Genomic DNA, 27,843 nt, shown 5'->3' with positions numbered 1-27,843 from the left:
CCTGGAATGGTATCTGTTAAAGTGCTGAAAAAGAGGACATTTCTGAAATTTTAGAAAAACATACTGTACATTATTAAAGCTTTATCAAGTCAAAACTGGTGTATTTTGCTCACATTTGCTACCACACCACCCGGGAATGGGAAGTTTTTCAACAAAAACTTGTAATTATTGTGATGGCAGCCATTGATATCTTTGCATCCAAAGTCTGACGGTTTCCCACAAGTAACTTGTCTTAAGCTTCAGTGGTGGCTTCAGGTTTCATAATCTGGTAAGTAATCAAGTATTCTGGATAAGCCTGGAAGAGTAACACACACATTGTTTATTATTATTTCATATGGATAAATTCATAATGTTTGTTAGGAAGGAGAAAAAATTAATGCCAAAGGAAAAAGGGGCAAAACATCAAAGGTAGAAATCCCTGGATCATTCAGGAAACATGCATTCTTTCACCTGCAATTTCAGCTGGAGTTTGTTCTGAGACAAAAGCAAACCCTAGCACCACAAACCTAGGGTGAAAACCCCCAAAGCATTACATGCCTTTGATAAAGACAAAAGAGAGTCTGTAAAACAGACCCAAAAGCTATTTACCTGCTCTCCTCTGTAAATGACATATTCTGCCAATGCCAATCCATTTACACTGGGCCGCCCAGTCACTGAGTGATGTCCTGGGGGAGAATGAGCCATTTTCATGGCACTGAACTGCAGGAAGGACTTGCCCAATGTTACACGACAGAAGAGCAACTGCCTGTGTTGAAAGGGAAAAAGGACCATGAATACACAATGTTTATGACTTTGAACCTTGAAGCCATTTTAGTCAGCTTTCATAGTTCATAAATTTCTCAGGTTCTGTTTTGCTGAACAAAACTTGCACTCACTTTGGAAAGCTCTAGCCCAAGGAAAAGGTTGGTAGTAATATGGAAAAATGTTTACCTTAGTTACTGGAAACAGCATGTTCTCAGAGACTGCCACCACTTTTTCTCTGTCTGTTACTTATTTATTTACATTTTTTTTTGTTTTTTTTTTTAGGAAAAAGTTTTTTATCCCCTCCCCCCATTACTCATCCTGACAACATAATTCACATGTGTTCTAATGCTAGATTTGTATCCAACAGCCAAGTCAACATCAAGGCCAAGTGCAAACTCTAGGTCAATGCAAAATACCTCAGACAAGCCTTTGTCAGTTGGTTACATTGTTTTCACTATTAAAAGACTCAACAAGGGCTCTTATTTCTGCATACATGGACTGACTACAATGACAATGGAATCCTGGCATTTTTATAGACCAAGGTGATGGACCACCTCACTCTGCCAAAACTTTTACTTTTCTTACTCTTTGCAGAAGACAAAGTAAAAATCCCTTCCTATTCAAAACTTTAGAAAGCATGAAAAGACTTATGATCCTCATTATTTGAGAGTGCCAGAAAAGAGTAAACAACATGAAAAGGGGGAGAGACTCAAAGAAGGATATTGGAAGGATGACTTTATCCTTGTACACCAATGTAAAACAGGATGCACACAAACAGCAAATATCCTTCTGGTTGGAATGACTGATACCACCAAAACTGATTCCATGACCTAAGAGTTTAATCTGAACTGATGGTGCTGGTAACGGGCGTTTCTGTTGAAAAGTGGATTCAAGAACTCAGTGGCAGAATTCACAAATCACATCTCTATTTCAGTGTGTGAAAAACCAGTGATGTGAGGGCTGACTGTTACAAAATACATCCTCCTCAAAGAAATACTGCATCTGAATATCTCTCAATTTCTCCTTTCTCTGTAACAGCCAATGAACTAAACTCTCATATTGCTGCATCTTTCACATTACCATCTAGCAGATCCTCTTCACTCTCTGGCTCCCTAAGTCAGATTTTTATATTAAGGGCAAAGATACGGTTAAATGCACTGAAGATGGTCGAAGGTTCTTTAGGACTTTGAAATGTCAAAGTTTTCAGAAAGTTTCTATTAGGGCCCCACACAGAGAGTACTGAGAAAGTCTGGTTACCAAGCAAACTGTTCTTCAGAGAGAGACTACTGCATTGATAGTCTAGGACACAATATACAAAAGCAAAATCAGATTCTTTCAAGGGACTTACCTGTGGCAAACATAGCAAGATCTATCTTTGTGAATTGGACATCCAGTGCCACCTCCAATTCCATACACATACTGATTGCTTTTGGAAGAGTTTTCAGCAAAATAAATCCCAGCTCCAAACATGCCGCCTATATAGGCATGTCTCTCATCAAAGCCTTTGTGAATGATTGCATTCACAAATGGGGAGCCTAAGAGAAAGCAAGTTAAATACTGAAAATACAGTACACAGATTTTTGTATGTGTCACAATTTAATCACTCATTCCCATTGTGCTGGGAACTTTGCAGCCTTCCTTATGAACATGCACCGTGAACTTTGCTGACCAGGATAAACTCTGTATTTGTGTACACAGGAAGGACTTCAATTGGCTTTACTGTGCTTATGATAAGCTATCTTTTCTGGAATGCTTAACAAAACTAACTTATCAACTTATAAAATCAAGAAAACCAACAAAAAAATCCCACCCCAAAACAATCCTTAACAGAATAAAGTTTGACCTTTAATCATTTTGGTCATACAGCTGATAAAACAGACTTGAGGAGGTACACTACTTAATTTTCATTCATAATTGCTGAAATGTTTTCACTTAGATGTTTGAAGTCTCCTTCAGGGAGAGACAAGGAGATGCAAATTTCAGAAGAACAATATAGTACATTGTATCATCCCTTGTGAAATACACAAATACTTGCTCATAAAAAAATTCATGTATAACCTAGAACCTACTTCCACTGAGGAAATTTACTTTGTTTGAGACAGTAGAAACCCTCCCAATAAAGAGTGCTGCTGATGAAATAAGTTCATGAAGTGCATTTCAAATTCTCACCATGAAACAGCATCCTCTCATTGGCATGGTTATGATTCTCTTCAGAGACCTCTTTCCTTCTGTGTGTGTATCTTTCCCATAGTTTTTTGTTGCACACTTTCTGAATCTGAAACAGTCAAAATTACCAAAAAACTCAGTTCACTTTACTGGACAGATGTACAACCTATAGCCACTATACTACAGTGCAATTACGCTGCCACTGGAATGATAATACTTTCCTTGGGACTCAGTGAAACACAAAGTGACTTACTCTGCACAAACTGATTGCTGTTTTATGACAAGTAAGTAATAACTATAAGTAATAACTATATACTTAAGAATCACTTCATCTTATAGAGCTCCTTGTTAATTTTGAGGTTAAATTTAATTAAATTAAATACGCTCTAATTTAAATTTAGCAGGCTCAGTCACAATTTTTCTTGATGCTGAATCACTAGTAAAAAGATCAATCAGTAAACTAAGAAATGCCTTCCATGAAGATTTGTGAAGCACTTCTGAAAGAAAATAAATTGCATATTCCCTGCAGAGGTATGCTGGGCATTGCAAAGCCCATTGTGTGTAGATATAGCATAGTAATTCCACTGTAACTTCAGTTCAGAATAAAACCTAGGAGTACTTACTTGCAAATCAAAATACTTGTAATATTAATGAAAATCACCATTACTTCAGAGGGAAAACCACATAAATACAAACCAAAATTCCATTAGATTATTTAAACTCATCTACTGCCTGTTTTTGACACTTGTTTGATCTTAAATCAAGCCAAAATAGGAGTTCAAAAGTTTTGCTTTTCCTTTTTTTTTTCCTGCCATTCTCCCTCAAAAGACACCCTCTTCTGTTTCCTATGAAACCTCCTGCCTTTTTCTTCAAATATTCTCCAGTTTTGAGTGACATCATCCTACATCAATTTCTTCCTGACTATTAACCCATAAATAGCTTTTCCGTATAAACTTAAGTCTGTGAATTTCCCTGGAAAGTGATCTTTATCCTGTGCCTGTCTCAGAATGGCAAATCTTGTCATCTTATGGAACTCAAACAAGTGTAGAACATTTTACAGATATGTTATTTTTAGAAAAAACTCCAAAGGTGTAAAACCACTGGGGATGAAAAACCAACAGGCACCTTTAAGATGTTGTATCTATTGAAGACTCCACCAGCGTGTCCTCCATCTCTGTGTTCTCGGACAGTACTCTGCATCTGAAAATTGAGAATTTAAAGAGGATGACATTCTTTCAGCAGACATTCAACACATGTTTCCTTTACACAAGTCAAACAATGAAAAGAACTAATTATGTATTAACAAAATTAAAAATCATAAGAGAAATTTTTAGGTGACTGGTTGTTAAGTAATGCCAGATTTTGTGAATGCACATGAATAGGTTTAATAATTAAAAAAAAAAAAACCAATGTATTTTGAATGCTCCATGGTCTAGTCTTCAAACTGGAGAAGATTGTCACTAATCTGCTTAAAATTGTGTTTGTTCAGAATTTTGCCTTATGTGATTACGGCACTTTGAAAGGAAGCGATGTAAAACTGTCTAAAACAAACAGGTAGCCAAATTCTGTGCCACTGGTAGCACAGAATTTATGTTACATTGAAGAGATTTTATATATAGTAGAGGTTTTAAAAATACTACAAGTAATAATAATGTAAGAAAGAAAAAAGTTACAGACATGATCACAGATTATAAGTGGTGCAGCCAAAGTTGGGAATATGAAATATCCTTATGCAAGTTTAAATAAAACTTAGTGATGTTTACTGTACTGTTAAACTGTCTAGCAATACCTCTTTATCTGCTTCTTTAGCAGCAATAGCAAAAATGCTGAGAGACTACAAAGAATGGCATTTACCTCTTCTTCTACTGACTGAAATTCCTTGTCTTCGGTGGAAAGGTCTATGAGAATAGTTCCGCTAGCAGAAGTATTTAGAGTCAGGTATGGGTTAAGTCCTGTGAATGTAATAAAACAAAGCAAAATGTAAGTGAATGTAATAAACACAGTCACAGAAACCACAATCGTTTTCTCTGATCTGTGGACACTGATTGATCCTTCTCTCAGCAAGAGCCATCATTTCAGACACACTAACCCATTTATCCAAGCTTAGCTCAGTATACTAATACACACAACAGGGGAAAGACTTGCAGTCGCTTACTTCAGAGCTCATTTCAACTCTAGGCAGTGACAGAGCAAGCAACCAGTCCCTGTACAGAGTCCACAACTACTAGTGGCAAAGGCATCATGAATGGGAAGAGCAACCTGAAACGCTAATTTAATAGGAGTATTTTTCCCATGGTCATGCAGAAAGAACTGACAAAGAACTAAGTCTGTCAATCCAAAATGCTTGAGCCTGGTATTGAAAGCTTAAAAGACATTGAATGTTTAAAGGAAACTTCTCTATCTTTCCAAATATACAAAAAAATCTGGAATTTTACACAGAATCCAATGTCAGTTTGCATTGGACAGACTGCAATCACAACTGGCAAGTAATGGGAGCTAATTACTGGATATAAGAATATGAAGACAGTGTGTATCAAGGGTCTTTTGTGGCCATGGCCTTTCCAGACAACTAACAGGTGACCAGAATTAAACACTGGGTCTGCCATGAGCTCTTTAAAAGGAATAACCTGGGCAAAGTGGAAATTACAGATTCAAGCAGTCTGGAGCCTTATGATAGCAGTGTACAACTGAAATAGTGCTCAGGAGAAACGAAGTGGAAAGAACCAAAATAAAGCTCATCCACTACTAACCTCAAAACAATGGTTATACTTCAGGAAGAGATGTCATATGTACAAATACACATTTGTTCAAAAATACATCAGGCCTACTTAAAAGGCAAAGCATGCAGTTAGTGGCTATGTAAACTTCTAACTCAAACAAGGCACGAGGCTGAAATCACACCTTAAAACTAATTTTTATCCAAATTACTCAATGAGTCTGCCCAGAAAGACCTGACAATTACAATAAAATGATGCAGATTCACTTAAGTACTTCATTATCAGGAAAAGAATTATTTATCTTAGGGGTGGTTCATACTGTTTTAAGGAGTAAAAAGTAATTTAGAGCCTGAGGTAGTGACTCATTACTATGAAGTGAAAATTTTAGAATGAGATTTCACAAAGAGTGAATCAGGAAGGGAGAAAATCCTACCAATTCTAATTTATTTCATTTCTGTGAAACACAGCAAAACAACAATAAGTGATATTTCAGTAAGTCAAAGAAGAAAAAAAGATTTGGAGGGTTTTATTTGCCTTCTCTGCAGCCATAGTTAAATGAAGCACACTGAATGATGATGAATTCACAACTGCTGGGACTGCTGGTATCAACAATCCTGCACACCTAAAGAGGCTTTAGCAGTAATTTCAACATCAGCTAAAGCTGTTGAAAAAAGCAACTAGGTTAATTTTGGTTCACTGAAAGCACACCAACTCTATTTTTAAAGAAGAGCTAAGTAAGAATTTCAGCTGGCTTTCTGAGTGAGCAGACAGCATTCTGTGGCAGGACCCAACAAACAGGACATAATAGGCCTGAACTCGTCAACAGAATGTGCTCTGCTCTTCAGAGTGCTTTGATGAAGATAAATACACCCTACCTGAAGGAGCTTATGACCATTTTGCACTAAGTCAACACTTTACCTAAGTAAACAAAAAAGAGTGACCACAGAGAAAAAATATAAATCAGATAACTGAAAGGCAAGATTCACAGTAATTCACAGCATGAATAAAAGTACCCAAGTTTCAAGTCAGAAGACATTCTTACCATTTGAAGTGCCATTTTCTAGGTCAGGTTTTATTACCAATTCTTTTTAATGAGATACAATTTGGAGTAACATAAGTAATTAATAAAAATTAATTATGTAAAGGAAGTATTATGTGATAATTTAAAATAAGCGTATACCTTGTTGTCCAGAAATAAGTCTTTCAACTCCTTTGATGATTTTATGCCTATGGCCATAAGCATTAATGCCAATCTCCTTCAATTCTTTGTGTCCCATTTCAACCAATACGTCCAATGTTATCTATAATGAAAGCAAGACCATGTTTTTTGTACTAGAACAAATGCCAGTGACAGTGAAAATATACCTCACAATAGCTGTGAGAAAAAGCAACTGTGAAAAGAATAGGAATATTAGAGGCTTCAGTGTATTATTTTGGTATTTTACTTTTACTCAACTGCTTTCTTCTAACTTTTTGTCTTAAGTAAACATGCTACAAACTACAAATTGTAACTTGCATTGCTTGCAAGCGTTATGTGTATGTTAATATATACACATATATTTTAAGACACATTTTTTAATATATCAATTAGAAATAGAGTTACAGTCCTTTCTTTCATCCCACTCATTGAAAATCTGTCTTATTACATTACACTAACCAATCACTATTTATTCTATTGCTTTCTAGCACAGACTATCTGGAAATAAATATAACCACTTACCTGTTCTCTCTCAAATATGTCAATTAGATGTTCAAGGCCAAGGTTCCGCACAAACTGATTGATGCTAAAATCTACACCTGAAACTGGGTAAGAAGAAAAACAAAATGTACATTCATACCTGTACTGTAAAATAAGGCATACACATCTCCTCATGTCTGTGGCAACAATGAGAGAGGCAGAAATTCCTAGTCTTTTGCAGACGCAGATTAAATATTAAATATCACTAACCAGTAGCAACTAATCTGCTCGTCTACCTCCCAAAGAGCAGTCTTTGCCACAGAACAAGGCAACCAGCTACCAGAAATGCACATTACTACAGAAAATATATTGACAAGTAAAATGTCATAGAAGTAACCTTTTTAAGATACCTGATCTAAGAACAGCCTCCTAAAAACTAGATAAAGTTTGTAGTAAAATACTGCTTGGTAGGCAGCCTAATTTCATTTGACTTCTCTTTTAAAACACAATTCACCATATTGGTTCTGTTCAGCAAAAAAAAAAATTTAAAGGCTCGGTAAGGAGAAAACAGTAAAATCTTATACTGCAAGACTTTCAGACTTCTGTTCATCATTAATGACATCATAAGGAATCTAAATATTGCGTATGCTATAATACCTCTATGAATGTATGGGAAACTTCACACCTTTGTGTTCTTTTCACCATTTGTTAAGAAATGTTATTCACTCCTGAGAAAGCCTCACCTTCTTTTTTCTCCAGAACAGTAGCTCCCTCTGCACAGTTTGTACCAACAACAGAGGGGAGTTCAGAAAAACTACCAGACAAGTTGTCAAGACTACTTGCAGCAGACAGACTGGATGGACTGGATGGAACAGAAGAGAGGGAATCAGCTGCAGAACCTGTAGTCTGAGACACACTTATAACCTGAGGTTTGTAGCAAGTTGGTAAGGCAGAAGGAGGCATTGCTGCAGTCAGTAATGCACTGACATCGTCTGCCTAAAGAGCAGAAAACAACTCATTAAAACAGAGGAACACTTTTGCACAATGTTTTTTCCTAGAATGCATTATCATTATATCAGATTTCTTAAGTACACTGCAAAATAATATTGGGAAAACAGGCATTTTACAGTGCAGCTTACAAATGGCCTTTTCTGCAAGAGCATACATGAAACTCTAAAATGTCTATATGTAAAAGCTGTAAAAAGGTAAAAATTTAGGGGCAGTCAAATAGAATTAATTTGCTACAAAAAATGAACAGAAGCTTCTACTAGCAACCAGAATTTATGAAACAAAACAGTTACTCTGACTGTAGTTTTGGATTACATTATAATATTTAGAAAGAACACCCTTAAGAACTTAAAGGGTCAGATAGCTTCTCACATTTATGCTGCTACAAGGTTTGTTTATATTTTATTATCACAATTTTTGTATTAGTCAAACTATAAGCACTGAATTCAAAGCATCAAATTACAACCATTAACTCATTTTGAGGTTTTCCCCCCCCTCCATACTGAAATAAGATGCCTACAACAAGAAATTATTTAAAGACGGTTTATAAAGCTCTATTGACTTCCCATGCCAGGCACATTCAACCCCACAGAAACCACAGTAATTTTGCAGAAGTGGTTGCATTACTGTTTTTTTAAAGTATAGTTTTAAATCAGGTGTCACACGTAGATAAGTACGGGTTTCCCAAGAGGAGCCCATCACTTACAGTGACCAGGTCCAATGGTGTTTGTCCTTCTTGGTTTTTCAGAGTAGGATCAGCCCCATGTGCCAGTAACAAGGCACAAAGCTGAGTCCTTCCTTTCTGGGCTGCTTCATGAAGCGGTGTGAAAGCCCATTTGTCCGTAGCATTCACACATGCATTATACTTTATAAGTAAAGCTGCTACATCAACATGCTGGAAAAGTAAAAAACACCTGTTAAATTCCAAGTGTACTAAAATAATTCAGAACTATTACTGCTATTTCTCTGTAATCAAAGTAATTCTGAATTTTCTTAGAATGCATTTAGTTATGATTTTAAAAGTGTTAAAGCAAAGTGTTTTCTTCCTCACCTATGACATACCAGCAGAGAGTTAGTTAAGATTTGCTCCCTTGTGAAAAAAGGACAGAGTAAAACAAAAATCCAAATCCAGATGAACATGAAGGAAAAAAAGCCTGATTCTGAACTTCTAGTTTGGAAAGCTCTCCAACTGTTTTGGTCAAAGACTTGATTCAAGGACAAAGATTCAGGAAGTTCACAAAAACAACTGCTGTCTCAACTGCAGTCATATAAGTGAAAGTGAGATCTTCCTAATAAAATTTGACTGGCACAGGTAAGGAAAAGCATTTTACAGAACACCTTTCAGCCTGCTGGCTTTTTAGGCATTCATGGTCAGAAAACTCCATTTGTGACTTTACAAATTCGTAAGAGTCTTTACCTACAACATAAGCTGTGATCTAATTATTAATTCTGTGTCTTACAAATAAGATTACATTATAACTCAATAGCAAAAGCATTCTACAGAGGCTCAAAATGCTGTCAATGAAATGTACCATTTTTTAAAAATAAATAAAGTCTCTGAAGTTTGAGATATTTACCCCATAAGATGCTGCATTATGCAGAGGAATCAAGCCTCCTTTATCCTGTGCATTCACATCTGCTCCATGTTGCAATAGGTATTCTGCAACCTCCAAATTATTGTAACCAGCTGGAATTGCAGAAGGACATACAGAACAGAATTAAAACACCACCCCAAACAGGCTGTGGAGAAATTAATAATTAACTTAAATTACTTGAAAGTAAATTAAATTGTCAGTCCCAGTGAAGACAGTGCAATACCTATTACGAAGGACAGCATTAACTTAAGATTATTTGTTTTTAAAACCTGTCAATAAACAAGAAAAGATCCTCTCTGGCTAGATAGAACAGGAAAATAATTAAACAGTTTGAAAAGCAACCTAACATTAATATGCTTAAGAATATAATTTTTTTAAAGAAAAGGTACTGAATCCTCCAACTTGAGGCTAAACTATAAAGTTGTGTAGACATAGAAAGTTCAGCCACGGTAATTAGTAACCAATCAAACTAGTTAATTAGAACACTGACCTGCTAAATGTAGTGGTGTTGAATGCCGTCCTTGTGTGTCCCGGCAGTTGACATTGTCAGGTGAACAGAGCTTTTTTACTCGGGCCAAACAACCTTTCTTTGCAGCATCTAGGAGAGCTGCATCTCCTCTAAGTAGGTCTTGAATATCAGTATCACCATCTTTAACAAGGTCTAGAGGAGTATTTCCATCCCTGTTTTTCTTTGTAGGGTCAGCTCCATGCTGTGCACACCAAAAACAGGTGGTAAGTATGTCAGTAGAATAAACATGCTGCATGTTAGGCATCTAACGCCTTGTTGAGCAAATATTCTGACATATATTGGAATCCTGCAAAGAGCCTTTCATTTACTGTGTGAAAAAAGACAACACAGGTACTAACAGTATCCCTTTTAATGAAAACATTTAACTACAATAATTTAGAAACCACAAATGAATTTCTGAAACGTAAATGGACTTTGAAAGTGAACAAGAAAAAGAAATTTACTTCCCTCCACCATATGTAGTACCTGTAATAGGAGTTTGCAAATCTCATATTTTCCTTTTGCTGCGGCTTCATGCAAGGGAGTGAATTTCCACAAGTCAGCTACATTGACAACAGCACCATGTTTAACCAACAGTTCTGCAACTTCATAGTGACCGTATGAGCAGGCATTATGTAAAGGGACGAGTCCTCTGGAAACAATTAAAAACAGGGTATTTTTTTAAAAACAGGGTATTTTTTCAGCAATAATATAAACTTAAAACACAATGCATCTTTGACCATATCAAACCACAACAAAATACTTCCCTACCCCCTCAACAGTTTAATATAGTAGGAATACTTATTGCAGTAAAAACTTAATCAGCGGGGCACTAAAGAGAACTAAAAGCACAGGGACAGAGAAATTCCTGATGCTCTAATCTTAAGTACTGCAAAATGCTTTTGGATATTCTTAACATCTTCATTCTTAACATCGTCATTCTAACAGAAGTTTCCATGAAAATAAAAAAAAAGTCTTGAGAAAAATGGGATGTCTATCAGCTAGCAATATTCAAAAGCTGATAGATATTGACACAATTGCCAAGAAAATATATATTCAAGCATTTACCCCTTGTCTTTTGCATGTACATCAGCTCCATGCTGAAGAAGATACTCCACAACAGATACTCTGTTGTATCCAGCTGCAAAATGAAGTGGTGTAGACTGACGTCCTTCAATGTCTCTGCAGTTCACACTCTGGACTGTACACAGTTTCTGTGAATTTCCCCAAACAAAACATGTGTCACTACATATAGCATTGACACCTCTAATTTAGTCATAGAATATTGTTATATGCATCTAGTTGTAGATGTTTTCAACTGTGTTCAATTAAAAAAATTATTTTTACAGTCTTTCCTTTTTACAGATTGTGTCCTGAGGGGAAAAAAAAAATCCACCTGCTCCCAAATCCACACCTCTGATTTATTAATGCTTTTTGTAAGGCAAACATCTGGAGGTGATGAATATTGTCCTCTGCAATCTGTAATAACTGTACAATACAAAAGTTTTAGGACAGATCCTATTTCTAAAGCAGTCAGTAGATGACTGTTTGATTGCTTACTTTGAGAAATGATATACTGACATATAATTCTGTGCTGCTTTGGCTGGGGTGGAGTTAATCTTCTTCACATGGCTGGTATGGGGCTGTTTTGGATTTGTGCTGCACACAGGGCTGATAATAAGAGATGTTGTCATTGCTGAGCAGGGCTCACACAGAGGCAAAGCCTTTTCGTGCTGCCACGCTGGCCAGGAGGCTGGGGGGAGACACAGCCAGGACAGGTGACCCCAACTGACCAAAGGGCTATTCCAGACCAGATGGCATCATGCTCAGTACATAGAGTGGGGGAAAAGGAGGAATGGGGGAACATTTGCAGTGATGGAGTTTGTCTTCCCAAGTCATCGTTATCTGAGATGGGGCCCTGTTCTCCTGGGGATGGCTGAACACCTGCCTGCCCATGGAAGTAGTGAAATAACTCCTTGTTCTACTTTGCCTCTGTGTAGGGCTTTTGCCTTCCCTATTAAGCTGCCTTTATCTCAGCCCATGAGTTTTCCAGCTTTTACCCTTCTGATTCTCTCCTGGTCCTGCTGGGGGGAAATTGACCAAGCATCTGTGTGGGGCTTGGTTGCTGGCTGAGGTTAAACCATGACAAATTCCCTCTTATTTTTAAGGAGAGGTTTAAGCTTACTTTTACAGTATCCACATCTCCAGCCTTTGCAGCCTCCAGCAACTGCCGATCTGCATCAGAATTACCTAATGGGATACCTTCTGCAAAATAAATGAGATTGCATGACAGGTAAGTGTAGGCAGTTGAAGAAATTTGTTAAGACAGGAAATAACTTGAGTTTTTTTACAGGGAAATCCTTCAAATAAAGTTAACCAATTACAGACAAGTTTCATCTCTGTTCACTATCTACAACTACAGCTGCTAGAGGTAATAGTGTTTGGGAAGTTGACTTCAGCAATGTGCTTCCTGTATGTTTTGGAATATTGTGGAACCAACAAAGCGTTCTTATTTCAGTTTCAGAATTAGACCAGATCAAATTTATGTATGTACTATAATGTCCAAACCTTACTCTTGAAAATCCACGTACACTGCTACCTCCACTCAAAAATGCAAAGCAAACATTTTTTGTTTTACAAACTCATTTTCTAATTTCAAGATTCCCTCACCCTATGTCAGGATTTTAATAAAATTATTCCAGGTGGCTATACCCCAAAATCTTCATATCTGATGATCCAGACTGTAAATTATATTGTTAAGTAGGGAGTAAAACATCACCTAGTACTGTCTTTTTTGTTTTTTTTTTTTTTTTTTGTTTTTTTTTTTTTTTTTTTTTTTTTGTTGACTAGTCTTCACTATTATTTGACAGCACTTGGAACAGTGCTGTTGAATAACTCAGCATGGAACTATGGTTGAATAACTCAGCATACCTTGTAGCAGCTGTTGCACACTTTCAGTCCCCATTTGTAAGGCTGTAAAGCCCTGCAGAGACACGATGGAAGGATCACATCCAGAACTCAGCAGCAACCTGCATGTCTGAAGATGACCACAATGTGCTGCTCTATGAAGAGAGGTCTGGCCAAGATTATCTAATGCATTAACCTAAAAAAAACACAGACAAGAAATATCACCATCAAGTTAGTATTAAAATGTTTTCATTGCTGACTGGGAACATTTCACAAGTAGTATCCTTGCTTTAATATAAAGAACATATTTAGAATATTTCCAAAGATGATCACATTCCAAACAGAAACAGTTCAGAAAGTAGACCCCTTTTAGAGGCATGGGAATAATCCAGTGCATTTTTACCACAAACAGGAGTAATTCACTATTTTGCTCCTCACAGTACTAACTTCACTGCTAAGATGTAGAACAGCTTCTACTTTGCAATGGCTTATTGTGGTTTCTCAGACTGAGGACTTCCTATCTGTTGGCTCAGTCAAAGTGAATTCAACAATTTAAAACTCTGCACCCAAAACTTACTTTTATTCCCTACTCTTCCTCTGGTTTGGGAGACTTCATAGCAGTCAGGCTACAATCAAACTTCCATGAGAGAGATTCAACTCTCAGTCTTGGAGGGTTCAAGCACTACAGAATCTCTCCTTTCCATATTTTCTTTTTGTGGAAGTTTGAGCTAAACATTGTATTATGAATTAACATTTTGCCTTTATTTTACTTTTCACTGCATACAATATCATGTGAAGTCTATCTGTCACACAATTCAGTTTAACTTCTTGCTGTTCATATATACCCCCTATTTTTTTTCCTTATGTATTCCATTATTCCTGGTAGACAATGAAGCAGTGAATAAGACACTGAAACTTTTCAATACCCAGAGAGAACTACATCTGCATTTCTTAAAAGACCAAACTAATGATGATTCTGTAAGGACAGGGCTGTATTGATGGATTGATGGCCTATAGCTGAAGTCTACAAATCTAGAACCTTCCAAAACAAATTAATTTACAAACACTGTCCATTCTCATGGTATGAAAATCTGTAAAGTACATGAATGTAAACGAAAGTATGATACTCATACCTTAGCTTCATGTTTCACAACTACTTCAACAACATCATTATGAGCCTTTTCTGATGCCACATGCAGAGGAGTCAAGAAGCTTAAAAAAAAGAAAGAATAATTTAAAATATATTTTACAAATTCTTCTAAGCAAACAGTTAGCGCATTCATTTGTAGCCACTCACTCTTTTGTTTTTTCATTGATATTGGCTCCTTTCCTCAGCAGCAATTCACATACTTGTTTCCTCTTAGGATATGGAGATGCAGCAGCACAGTGCTGTAAACATGAAAAAGTTTAGAATTAACAAGCAGCTAGCAATATCCGGGTTTTACTACCTGCAGTTAAGAGCTGTTGGCGTACAAAGACAACAGAAAAAACCCCAAAAACACGTAGATGTTTATTAATTTGGAAGATTGCAAATGGGCTTTTGGATTTACTCTGGTATTTTCAAGAACACCCCTTTCTAATAACTGCTGGAAACCATCAAAACAAAGTTAACATACATAGCTTGCTGTTGCTTAAAACGAGACTATCCTACAAAACCCAGTCATTTAGACAATCTAAACAGGTCTAAATAATTTATGTTAGTCTTAACATTAACTTTAAAAACAAAATATTAATCAGTGTTATTTGCTTAACTAGACTCTGGGTATTCCAGTTTGATCTGAATTACAGCACTTGACACTGCAATATTTATTGCTAAGCCATTACCTAGTATGCTTAGGTTAGCCACAATATATACAAAACCATTAATAAATCCTGAGATATTACCAATGCTGTCTCATGTGTCTGAGGATGCTTGAAGTTCACTGTTTCCAAAGAAAGATGTTTCTTTATACGAGCTACATCCGATTCTCTTGCAGCCTGCAGCAGTGAGTGACCTTTGAATTCATCTTAAAAAAACAAAGAAATACGTAGCAGAGGGTTACACTCCTTGGATCAAGAAGGATCAAGAGAATTGCTTCTTTCAGTTAAAAAAATAAATTGTATTCAGCAGACCATGGAGCACACATTTCCAAGTCTGACTCAAGCTATTACATCAATTGACAGAACTTGTTAGTTAAGTCAAAACACTACACAAATTTTGCTTTGTTTCTAAACCAAAGCCAGACACATCCAAACTTGGCTGCACAAGATCTATTTCACTCACCACTGTGTAGATTCTACTGTTCACACAGGTACTAACTCAAGCATATAAACATCTCCACTTCTGACCTATTTTTGGAAAACCACTTCTAGATGCTATTATGAAGCCTAGTGTAGTATTTACTGACAATTTTTGTAAATATCCCAGAAAGTTATTGTTTGACCACTCAAGGACCTGAGGTCACTCTAAGTTTGCTGGACAAAAACCAATGCCCTGCATCAATTTTTTTGAACTTTCAGTGATTGTGGCACACTCAAACATATTCAGCATTCTAAACAGTTATTCTATTCTTCAAACAAAAAACTGTGGAATAAAAATTAATATTTCAACAATCTTGATGCAGTGACAGGAACAAGTATAGGAAATGAAAGTGTATTGGCAAGGTCATGAGGGAAAGCATTTAATAGGGGAAAAGCTACAAAACCCATCCCAACCATTTGACTATAAAACTGTCAGTAAAATTATTTTAAATGCCTACATTCAGAAAATCTAGCAGTTTCAAATTATAAACAGTGAAATATACTGTGTAACATTGCACAAATACTTTTAAAAGTGTAAGCATTTTCCCAATCTGGTTTCTGGCAGGTCACTGTCTAGGGAATCTAATTACACATTACAAGCTGTAACTGCAGAACTGATCCCACTTGATACTCACATGCTAATCGTTCTTTTAATTGAGGCGTTGGAGCCAAATCAATGGTGCTTTTGTTGTGACAGTTCAACAGTGTTGGGTCAGCACCATAACTTAACAAAAGAGAACATACTTCCACCCTGTTCTTAGAAGCTGCTTCATGCAGAGGGGTGAATTGCCACAGATCCATTGCATTCACACATGCTCCATGCTTGAAAGGGAAAGGGGTAAAAAAAGATGCAGTCAAAACCAGGACGTTAGAAAAAGATTATGTTATTAGTTTTAATACAGTAGACTGTTAAAATAAACATCAATGCTTATATGCAAACTGTTTCCAATACACTAATTTTCAATCTAACACAACATTTCAGCACATTGTGGTTTTTAATCACCTGGTGTCCCACAGGTGCATTCAAAGAAGCCAAAAGCCAGCTAGTCTTTTCAGGCTTTTTCAGAAAGGAAAGGAACACTGCTACAGGTCAAATCAGAGAAAGAGAAATATTCACATTCTCCAAATCACCTGTGAACAAGCTCTGGTGCTTTGCAGCTCTTGAAAATGTCTAGAGTGACTAGCTGCACTAAGATAAATACATGTTCTGTGAATAACCCCTAAGATGTGAATGCCACGGTATCTAAACTGACATGGGCACTCAATTTTAATTCAAAACATTTAAGTACAAGATTCTACAAGTAACACTCCTGGATGAGTAATGTATGTGTAATTCTTCTCCAGTAACATTTTGACTGTACTTCACATTCAGTCTGTAAGCAAGTACATGCTCTTTCCCATTGATTCTCTTAAAGCTGTAGAGCTTTGCAAAAAGTAATTCAGAATTCTCTAGAGCAGAAATCCAATACAGAATACAACTCTAGCTAAAGTTAAGACACGCAGTAGTGCATAGGCAAAAGCTCATTTGTGGGGTTGTGTCTAGTACCGCCATTGTAAAAATTCACTTTACAACTGGCCTCTGAAGAAAAATCATGACTATTTATATTTGCTGCAATGTAAGCTTATTTCAATAGGTTTTTTAATTTAATTTTTTGCTAAACAAGTAGAAAGATATATGGAATTAGTGGGGGGCTGAAACACAGAAAGCAGAACAAGAGCTATCCTCTGAGCAGCCAAATGTCTGGAGTTAGAACACTCTCAGTTGTTATAACAATCTTGATTTGCTGTGGCAGCTGAGAATAGGCACAGCTCAAAGCTCCCTTGGTGGAGTACACATATTATGCTGCAGCCCACATCTTCAAGCCACTAGTTTAATGTGTATCATACTTATCTTCAAGACTAACATAAGCCAGATACACTGCTTCAGTTCCAAGAGTTCCCTTCTGTTAGGAAAACTGACAGATTTCTCTTTCTCTGGGGTGAAGGATACAATTCAGGGCCAGAACTGATGCTGTAAAGTTAACTCCCTCAAAAAACTGACTGCTCTTTAATTTTAAAACATTTACTGACTTTACCAGTATTCTTTTCAAACAGCTCTTATTACTTTGTCTTCTAAAATATTCTTCTACTGTCAAACTCAAAACATCACTAAGTTTTTAGGGGGTTTTTCAGTGGTTTTTTTTGTTGTTTTGTTTTGTTTTTGGGTTTTTTTTTTGTTTTGTTTTTTTTTTTTTTTGGTGAGTGTAGAAAGATTGAGATAAGCAGTACTTACTTGGTGGTATGAAAATATTCAACTTTGGAGAGAGAGAGTTAAACACAGAAAGCACATTTATAAAGAAAAAGCTTCCTTGTAAGCAGAAGATTCTGTAGCTCCTCCAGCTTAATAATCACTAACACGTAGAGCAAAAGCAATTTATCACTTTAAGTTTTGTAAATCTATGTACAAAATAAAAAAAATGCAATTTATATTAGTCTATTATAAACAGTTCTTTTTTAATAATATGCAATTTGATCTCTTCAAAGGCCAACCTTTACTAGAAGCTCTGTTACTTCATAATGACCATAGGAACAGGCATTGTGAAGTGGCACCAGATCTCTACATAGAAGAAAAAGGAGAAGGATGATTATTTTATTACACATATATTAATTTCAAATGCATCTAACACACTGCAACTGGTACCACGCTTCATGTTGAACATTCTACAAAAACAATATGACAAATGTTCAAATGAAAATATGGGGAAATAAGAAGCTGAAGAAGAAACCAGAAAATCCCATCAGCATTTATCAGAACAGTAAGTATCGAAAATAATCAGACAGTAAATATCTAAAATAATCAGAAGATGGTAAGTGAATTGCATTGTCCCACTGCAGATGAAATGGTTCCACTCAGATTTGGAACACTAAGCAGGAAGAACTATCTGCAGGGGATGTTCAGGAGTGAACCTAATTATATCCTTTTTCACAAGAACAATGCTGCAATACCTTCTCCTGTGAAAACGAACCAACTTGCATTTCTGTCACAAGAAAGGTTAAAGGTGACAGAACAGTCTAAAGTTGGAAATTCTTCATGGTTAAAACAGTATTGCCACTCTTCACCTCAATTTTTACTGAATTCTGTTTATTCTGAACAAAGGGAAAAAGGAACCTACCCTTTATCCTTAGCATGTACATCAGCTCCATGCTGCAGTAAGAGCTGGACTATTTTTACACGGTTATACCCAGCTGCCAAATGTAATGGAGTAGACTGAAACAAGAGAAAGTAGAATAAATCAGTAACACAAAATCAAGGTTGAGTTTCTATTTCTTTTTTTCACAACTTGTTAACAGTACTAAATGCTGAAGTCCTTCAAGACTAACAAGCTTAAAAAAAATCCCAGAGTGCTTGGATCAGACATTTGATAACTATGTTCATTGTTCACTGACTACTCATGAAGTCAACATAAGCACAAATCCCAAATTTACTCCATCACTAATACAAAGGCTGATTTTTGTTTTTTAGCCTACCATAGCTATACTTTGCTAGCACAAACTATATCCTTGTGAAAGGGGAAGTAGGAAGACCATTAGCAACAATGACTGTTAAACTATGAAGAAATCTCTCTGCCAATCAGTGAAGTAAATTTAAAAATTATCAAGAGGGATTGCTATCCACATCTGTGAATGTAGTAAGTGAGTGGGGTGTGGGGGAAATTTCATCTCTTCTAAACTCTCACCCTCCAGAGAGCAGACAGATAACTGCCCTATGATCTTTTCTAGCAAATGCATTCAAGCATCAGCAGCACTAAAGGCAGAGCTACAAATTAGTGAGGAAGAATCTTATCCTCTGAATTTACAAACCCATCCACTGAACCAGATTTCTACAGTTCCTAGAGGATGAGCCTCATAACCAGATGAGAAAACAGAAATGTATCAGTGTTTTGGAGATCCCAGTATCTTACCACAAAGCCTCACAAAGGGGAAGTAACTGATCAAAACTTGGGCAAATCAATACAAATACTTAATGAGAATAATGATGCCAAAAAGTGATACTCCTGAATGTTCTGTAGGCTAGGGGCTGAACCCAGAAGACTCGGGATTTTTCAGAATGGAGATTCTGAATATTTTTATGTATTTCTTTACCATTACTTAGAGCAATGAGCAGCTTGCTCCTGAATCATTAACTTGCCTAAGCGTGCATGTCAAATAAAGCACCTGTGTGTTTCTCCCTGACGGGAACAAAAATCTGTGAAAAGATTTGCTTCTTTATCACTGCAGATATGAAGGTCAAGCAGAAGTTTCAATTGAGAAGGTGTTTGTTTATTGCTCCTATACGGAATTACTTGCATAGTCCTTTCAAGATTAAAAAACAAACAAAAAAACCTCAGCTGGCTGCTAGAGGTGGAATCTTATTTTCCCACATACAGTGAAGAAAGTAAATTTTATGTTTAACATTTTTAAAGTCTGGTCAAACAGTAACTGGATCATGTAAGAGATAACTACTTTTAAACTAGGTTTTAAACAAAAATACCTTTCTGCCATCACTTGCATGACAGTTAACATTTAATGGTGTAAGAAGAGACATCATCTTTTCCTCATTTCCACTCCTGAAAAACAAGATGTGAAATGAGCAGAAATATTCTTATCCCAATTTTTAGTAGCTTATTCTGGTTTTATATTTTTCACTGTGATAATGTTCAACAGATTTGAACACATTCCCCTTTGTATTGTCAGCATTAAAAAGAAAACAAAAATGCATTTATGCAACTATTTTCATAGCTTCATTCACAGAAAACAGGCAAAGCTTAGCATCTAGATGGAATGCAAGCTCCACAGACTACGTATATATATATATATATATATATATATATATTACACAAAATTCTGCAAATGTAACTAATTCCAGTTATTTTCCAAACATACATACCTGGCACTTTCTAAGAGTTCATCTTTCTTGTATTCACCTAGAAGACAAAAGGGCTTTCTTTAGCTGTCAAATAAATATCTATATGTGAAGTTCAGTATTTATCTTCCTCTTCTAAAATTTTAGAGAACGTAAGTGCTAGAAGTACTTACAAATACTCTTTTCAGTTGTTAAATGGAGAATTAAAAAAGAGGAAGGGCGAGTTTTTACACAGGCAGGTATTGAGAAGACAAAGAGAAATGTGCTCAAACTAGAAGAGGAGAGATTTAGGTTAAATGTTGGATGGGGTCTGGGCAACCTGGTCTAGTCAATGTTCCTGCCCATGACAGGGGGTTGGAATGATGTGATGTTTAGGGTCCCTTCCAACCTAAGCCATTCTATGACTCTAAAAATTTGACAGTTCATTATTGAACTAGTATGATAAACTATCCAGAACACATGCCATGACTGAGATGATGAAAGCCATATGGGAATTCTATTTAGAATTATAAACCAGAGACCAGTTAAAGTAGTATCAAAAAGACAAGCTCCAAACTACTGTGTTACACCAGTTCAACTGTTACTAGTAATAAATCTAAAGATTATCACTTACCAGTCAGCACTGCTTTTGCAGATGGGTCTGCTAAATCCAAAGCTGTTCTTCCATCTGTGTTCCGGATGGTTGGTTCAGCACCGTGCTGCAACAGTACTACAAAAATGCCAAAGTTTTCCATGAGAAAACAATTCTACAAGACAAGGTTTATGAGACATATCATTACTGTAATATGCTAACAACAAAAGAAACATTCTAACTTCCTTTTTCAAATTTTTAATGTCAGCATTCTGCAACATCATCTGTGACCAGTATATCTTATGAAACATGTCTAGACACATTTTAAGAGAAAAAAGCAGATCAGAAAAAGAACAACCACAGACTCACAAGAGACAATCTCAGTTGACTGACCCTCCACAAAAACTCAGCAGCTATTTTCCATCAGCTCCAGAGCATGCTGCCCCAAATCCTGAGCTCTCCTAGCCTGCATACAGCAGCGGCAGGCTGTGCATGCTTCATTCAGGCTGAACAGGCAATGTTATCTGTACAGCTCTCTAAAGCTTTACAGCTCTCTTAAAATAAATAGCAGCAAACCACACAATCAAGAAATGTTTCTTGACTACATGTCAAACTTTCTACCTCTTCCTTAAAGATCTCCTCTTAAGAACTGTGTAGGTAAAACAGGTAGTCAATATAATTGAAGTTTTCCCATCCTTAACTAATTTAACACAGCTGCTACACATAAGATAGAATGAATCCGTTATTAAGATCACTTTTGTTCTTCCCACTGCACTGTGATCAGAAGCAGAAGGCAGCATAAGATCTAGGCTGAAATAGAAGAGAATTTAGCTCCATCACGTCACTTTAAAGCACTTTCCCCATGATGAACCTTATAGGCAGACAATTATAAAAAAAGACCCAAAAACCTGTATCTTGTAACAGTGACATACAAATTGAAGTTTATGAAAGATATTTACTTTTAACCCTTGTATCAGCCATAGCGCCATAGAGTTAAAATGGTCTTAAAAGGGTTCTTGATTTTTCACAGTGAAAATAAGTGAGTCAGTCACAGGAAGAGTGGGAGAAAATTACCAATGCAGACATCTGTCTTTCCCTTAATGGCAGCTTCATGAAGGGGAGTGTAATTCCAATTATCTCGAGCATTAGGATCTGCACCGTGCCGCAGGAGCAGATTGACAACTTCAGCATGGCCAAAAGAGCAGGCGTTGTGAAGAGGAATAAGGCCTCCATCATCTCGTGCGTGGACATTGGCACCACTTTGAAGTAAATACTCAACTACATCCTTCCGACCAAAACCTGGAAGAGCAAAAGGGAGAAAAGGCTTCAGTGTGGGGTAAGAGAAATTCCTGCCCCAGAAGTGCAGATTAAAGCAACAAACTTCAGTAACAGTAACCACTCCTAAAGACAATCACAAATGGCATGGTTTACTAAAGAAGCATTTACAGACTAAGGATGTTTCTGAAACTCTTAAAAATTAGATTAAATTCAGTAGAAAAGGAATATTAAAGATTACAGAAACAACTAATATCTTGATAGGGTTCCCTAAAATTTCAGCTGTATATTGCACACTTATATAATGGCAAATGAACTAGGACATCAAACTGTATCTATATTTGCTTTACTATCTCCACATGAGGCCAGAACACTTTAGGATTTCTGCTTGTAGCCATTATACCCATCTGGTTATGTTCCAAAGGCCACCTCAAAGGTTCCATGAACGTCTCCGTGGGTCTCAGCAATTAATAGGGCAGGTAAAGTCATATTTTAGTATGCATCAGTCTTCTGCCAAGTACCTTCTGGGAAATAACTCATGTGTGCAGGACTTCGCCTTCCTTTAAATATCTGAGTAATAAACTCTTTTCCTGAACAGATCAAGATTTGGATGAAGTCTTGAGCTTGCCCCTCAGAGGCAATAACCATGAAGTTGCCAACACCACTGATATCCAGACTGCAGTAAATTTAAACTTTGCTACAGATCCCCCATAGAATGCCCATGGTAGGTGTAAGTCCTTGCAACCATAACCTAGAAATTATGTATATTCCTGATTAACAACTCAGCATTCCAGTGACAAAGTCACCAAAGCATACAAGTGTCAGCATTTCAGTTATAACTGAACTTTCAGTCTTAGCTTAGTTGTGACTGAACCTTTTCATAGCATGTCCTTCACTAAACCTGACTTCAGTAAATCCCTCTTCTGGAGCAAGAAGCACTTCACCACCTGGAGCTCCCAAAAAACCCACTGCCATTATTAAGCAATTTCTGGATCCCACTTGCTAAGAGAAGGTCTTGTAGACAAGCTGCATATGTCAGAGAGAGAGGCCTGGACAAGTATTCAGTAATACTTCAGTTAAATTCTCACTTTACTCTTCCCTCAGAAGTCAGGTAAGGAGCCACATTCACCACAAATTCATCGTTATTGTAACAATCATTTTATGTCAAACTTTTGAATCACAGCATGAACATCAGTGTGTTTTCCAGTAACAGTCATAAGGCTATACTGGTGATGTGCTTCCTCAAAATACTGGTGATGTACTTCTTCAAAATACGATACTGATGGTACAAATCTTAGCTTACGAGCACCTTGCCTATGACAGAACCACAGATCCTACTCCAATTCACTTCTTTGTCTCACCATGCCACTTACCTATCTTGCCTGACCTAACAGAGAACAGAACCTCAGCATACGTGGGATGAGAACTGGATCAGACACATGGTCCATGCAAAACCAATTTATCTGCACAGGCACAGGAAGTCATATTCACTGCACATGCAAGCATATTTCTGCTGCCAAAAAATATGTATTAGTAGCTATACCCATACAACCTTATTGTCTATATTACATTATATGCATCATGTTTCTCAATCTTAAATATGTCCAGCTATTCTAAGTACTATAAATACTGTTATTTTTCTTAAATTTGTCCTGATATTCTTCTTGTTTCTTCAAGCTTTCAAAAAATTCTGTTTATAGTTTGAATACATACTCAAAACGTACTAAATTATTTTGAGAAACTACTCAAAAGTAGTTCACATATGCCGGAGTCCCGCAAACACATAATCAAAACTTATTTCATGACAGACTGCTTGGTATTTTCTTCTGAGTACCAAAAAATATTCTCCAGGACTGCTGCAATTATGTTAGGAAAGACTCTGATCAATTCTTTGTTATGTATTTGGTAGCTAAACCACTCATTCTTGTACTGAAGGCATTCCTACCCTTCAAAGTATTGATGTAAAGCCAGTTTTTTACAAGTAAAATTCCTCATCAGGAATCAACATCACAATTGAAAATCAGCTGTAGTAAACCTTATAATAGGCATAGAGAATTCCCTTGGATCCCTCTATTTAATACAGAGGTTCAATCAGACACAATTCATGAGCAATCCACAGCTTCTCTCTCAGCAAAGCCTGCATCTATTCAGAAAGTACCTTCAGTACAGCAACACCTCTGTATCTAATTTCATGTCATGAAATTAACTCATTTGTATCACACCAATTTTTGTAACTTCTCTCCAGCACTGAGTGCACAGCAGGGATTCCTTACTTCCTTGGGGAAGCATCTGTACAACAGGGCACCATATATGGAACGGGAATTATTTTCCCATTACTTTCTAAAGGATGCATGAGTGCAGAGGAAGTGGCCAAACTGCACAATGGTCTCTGCCTCTGCTGTTTTTCCTGAGAGTGGAAAGCAAGGGCAGCCTTTGCTATCACGGGAAGGCAGTCACTGCCTATCCTAACAGTTCCTCTTTACCAGTATTGGCTGCAGTAAAAACTATTTCAACACTTTAAAAAAACCCAACATTGTCATTTTTAAGAGGTAGGTGTTTTCTTTAGCTCTTGGGCTTTTATCAAGAAACCACCTAAATGGTATCACACCTTTCAAATGCGCAAGGTAATGGTCTTATCATCACAAACTCTTTGTTTTTCATTGCCAACAAGAAAGGCTGGCTACTCAGGACCTTGAGCTGACACTCTTCTAGCACCTGTGACAGTTGAGCAGCTCACTGCACTTGTTACCGGGAAAGTTACAAATTTTTAGCTGACAATTTGCAATTATTAATCACAGTAGAAATGTACAACTGTGTATAATTTTAAAAAGGTATTTATTTACAGTCACTATGGGTCATAACTGACATTCAGCTACTTCTGATGGGATAAAAAGATAACAGAAAGAACTTAGCTCAAATTCTTCTCCCCTACCCTGGGTGTTCATATTTTTAATGAAATTTAGACTGCAGGAGGGGCATTTTGGTACCTGCCAAGTCCTTAAAACCTAGTGACACTTTGACATACTCTGTGATGAAAAAGACTGACTTGAGGAAGTATATGCAGTTTATGATGGGAGACGATGGAGCCTCTTTTATTGTGAAGGGTGGTGGGCTCTTTAGTAAACCTTCAGGATAACTTAACTATCACACACATAGTTGTGCACTACAAAATCCAAAGAGCAAGCTCCAGCAAAATTCCAGTATGTATTATTTCTGATAATGACACGTTTCTAGGGAGATCTTGAAGGTTTTGTTTTGTTTTGTTTTTTACATCTTTTACTTCAAAATCCACCTTTATAAATGCACACATGGAAAAAGAGGGATTGGGTTTTTTTTTTTTTTTAATTGTTAGGTAACATCTGGAAAAAGTCTTAAAAAATAGAACCCAGGTTCAGATCCAGAATGTCACTTAAAAAGGAAAAAAGAGAATACAAAACGTGGTGACATGGTGTATTTCAGCTCCAACTCCTCCATAAAAGAAGTATTGAAACTGAATTAAACTAGTCAGAGAAGTTTTGTAATGCATTTTCTAGGAACACCCATAAGCAAAGCAAGAATACAACAGATTTTTGCTTTTACTTCCTGGAATATGACTCCTTCAGAGGCAAAGACAAAAGAAGTGAGTATTATTCCAACTGTGAATAATAGGGGAAAGACAAAACCAAACAAAATCAGTCAGGCCCAAGTCCAAGAGCTACTTATGTCCACCTTTCACAAAGAGCCTATTGCAGGTGGGCTGACAACAGCAGAGCTCAACCTGAGGCAGTAAAGGGAGTTCCATGGAGAAATCACACAAGTGTTTTCTGTCCCATGTTAACCAGAAACCTCAGCATCTCCTACAGGCCCCTGAGAAGAACAATGAATTTCTCTGTACCAAGTCATGGTGACTTGCGCATGTCAGCAGTGTCTCTCATTTACACACTAACCTGTTTAACCTTAGAAGTGTGGCAACTACCTAAAGTTATGGCTATGCATTTTTTAAAGAAAAATCTTTCTACACATCAGGAGTTATTTAAAGTCAAGACAGATCACCGCTGTTCAGAGAGATAAACTAGATAATTATAGTGAATGAGAAACATCTTAGGCAAAAAAAAAAAAAACCCAAACTAACAAAAAGCAAATAAATAAATAAAAACAACCCCGCACTTCTCCAAAATGCTCTAAAACATACACAGTTGTTTAGAAGTTCAGAATTTATAAGTGAACAGGCAGGATTGATGCATATAAAAAAACAGCTACATAAATTGTTTTCCTCTGACAGGATATTTTTAGTTGTCTCCTGAGCTTTCTTGCCGATTAAGCTTCTTGAATTTATGAAATACTGCTGTTCTGAGGAGGCTTTCAAGAACTTAGACCTCTTAAGCCTGAGTCAAGCTCTTTTAACAGGAGGAAAGGATACCTGAAGCAGAAACCTTTACCAAGACAACCTAATAAAGAAACAAACATCTTTGTTACGATCCATATCGATTAGCTGAAAAGAAGCTGTTGTTTTCTGCAGCCTGTCAGCCTTCGAGTCCTACATCTAAGGCTGTAATTAAACCAAAACAACCGACATGAAAACAACAGTCACAGTCAGGTCTTTGTCTGAAAAGGTGGGATACAATCTTCTGGCCAATTGCCAGTGAAAGCAGTTGTCCTGCGACGTCAGTGGTTTGTTTACTTACGTCCTGAATTAACAAAGTCCATTTGTCAAAGAAAAGAACGCAAAAAGCTTAGAAACGGTGTTATCTGACGAACACCTTCATGCGTTCAATTCTAAAAATGCACAGGCCCGCTGAAATCCATGAGAACTGTACGTGGGACATGTGTTCCTGTCAGAGCTCACGTGTCACAACACGAACAGCATAACCCCACTCCAGATGTGTCCTTAAAGCCAGATGAGGTTTGTTTTTTTTTAAAAAAAGGGGGGGAAAAAAGAAAAGGAAATAAGCGAGCAGACGCAGCTGTACCGCTCAGCGAGCCCCTCCGCGTGGGTGACACCGACTCGGTCCCGGGGCCGGGCAGGGCCGCGGGGCGGGGGCGATGCTCAGGGACCGGCGGAGCGCTCGGACCCCGGCGCTGCGCCCGGCCTGAGCGGCGAGGCCCGAGCGGCCCGGTGCTCCCGGCGCTTCCCCGCGGCCCGGCCCGGCGCCCCGGGGAAGCGGCGCTGCCCCCCCGGCTCCCGCTGCCCCCGTACCTGCGGCGAAGTGCAGCGGACTGGACTTCCTGCCCGCCGTGTCCCGGCTGTTCACGTTCTCGGGCCGCACCAGCCGCTTGACCCGCTCCACGTCCCCGTTCCTGCAGGCCTCGAACAGCTCCCGGGCCGGCTCGGCCGCCGCCGCGCCGCAGCCCGGCGCCTCGGCCAGGGCGGCCGCGCCGCCCGCGCACCTTCGCCCCGCCATGGCCGGGCCGGGCCGGGCCCCGCGCAGCCCCCGCCGCCCCTCACGGCCCGCGGGGCTCCGCACGCGCTCCCGGGCGGGCGCTGCGCCCGGCGGAGGGATCCGGGCACCGCCGGCCTCGTGCGCAGGCGCGC

The 27,843-nt window shown here is 37.8% G+C and overlaps 1 protein-coding gene across 2 annotated transcripts; it reads right to left on the bottom strand.

Moving 5' to 3' along the window:
- Positions 1–153: 153 nt before the first annotated feature.
- On the bottom strand, positions 154–27,843 carry TNKS2 (tankyrase 2). Of its 2 annotated transcripts, none has more exons than XM_068197640.1 (27): positions 27,508–27,843; positions 22,131–22,355; positions 21,099–21,194; positions 20,510–20,546; positions 20,114–20,189; positions 18,756–18,850; positions 18,133–18,199; positions 16,239–16,425; positions 15,208–15,329; positions 14,621–14,712; positions 14,457–14,535; positions 13,348–13,519; positions 12,602–12,681; positions 11,485–11,630; positions 10,903–11,068; positions 10,399–10,618; positions 9,891–10,000; positions 9,020–9,208; positions 8,049–8,301; positions 7,348–7,430; positions 6,808–6,928; positions 4,765–4,862; positions 4,036–4,110; positions 2,914–3,019; positions 2,093–2,279; positions 589–745; positions 154–295 (listed from the first exon to the last, which is right to left on the bottom strand). In XM_068197640.1, the coding sequence occupies exons 1-27, from the start codon at positions 27,710–27,712 to the stop codon at positions 233–235; spliced, it is 3,507 nt and encodes a 1,168-aa protein (XP_068053741.1). In that variant the 5' UTR covers positions 27,713–27,843; the 3' UTR covers positions 154–232. The 2 variants fall into 2 exon arrangements, with proteins under 2 accessions (XP_068053741.1, XP_068053742.1); XM_068197641.1 differs by lacking the exon at positions 27,508–27,843 and adding an exon at positions 26,996–27,032.

Source organism: Anomalospiza imberbis, chromosome 8 (assembly GCF_031753505.1).
Source record: "Anomalospiza imberbis isolate Cuckoo-Finch-1a 21T00152 chromosome 8, ASM3175350v1, whole genome shotgun sequence".
Taxonomy (NCBI): domain Eukaryota; kingdom Metazoa; phylum Chordata; class Aves; order Passeriformes; family Viduidae; genus Anomalospiza; species Anomalospiza imberbis.
The sequence above is the reverse complement of the archived record's forward strand: the minus strand, read 5'-3'. Positions and strand labels throughout refer to the sequence as shown.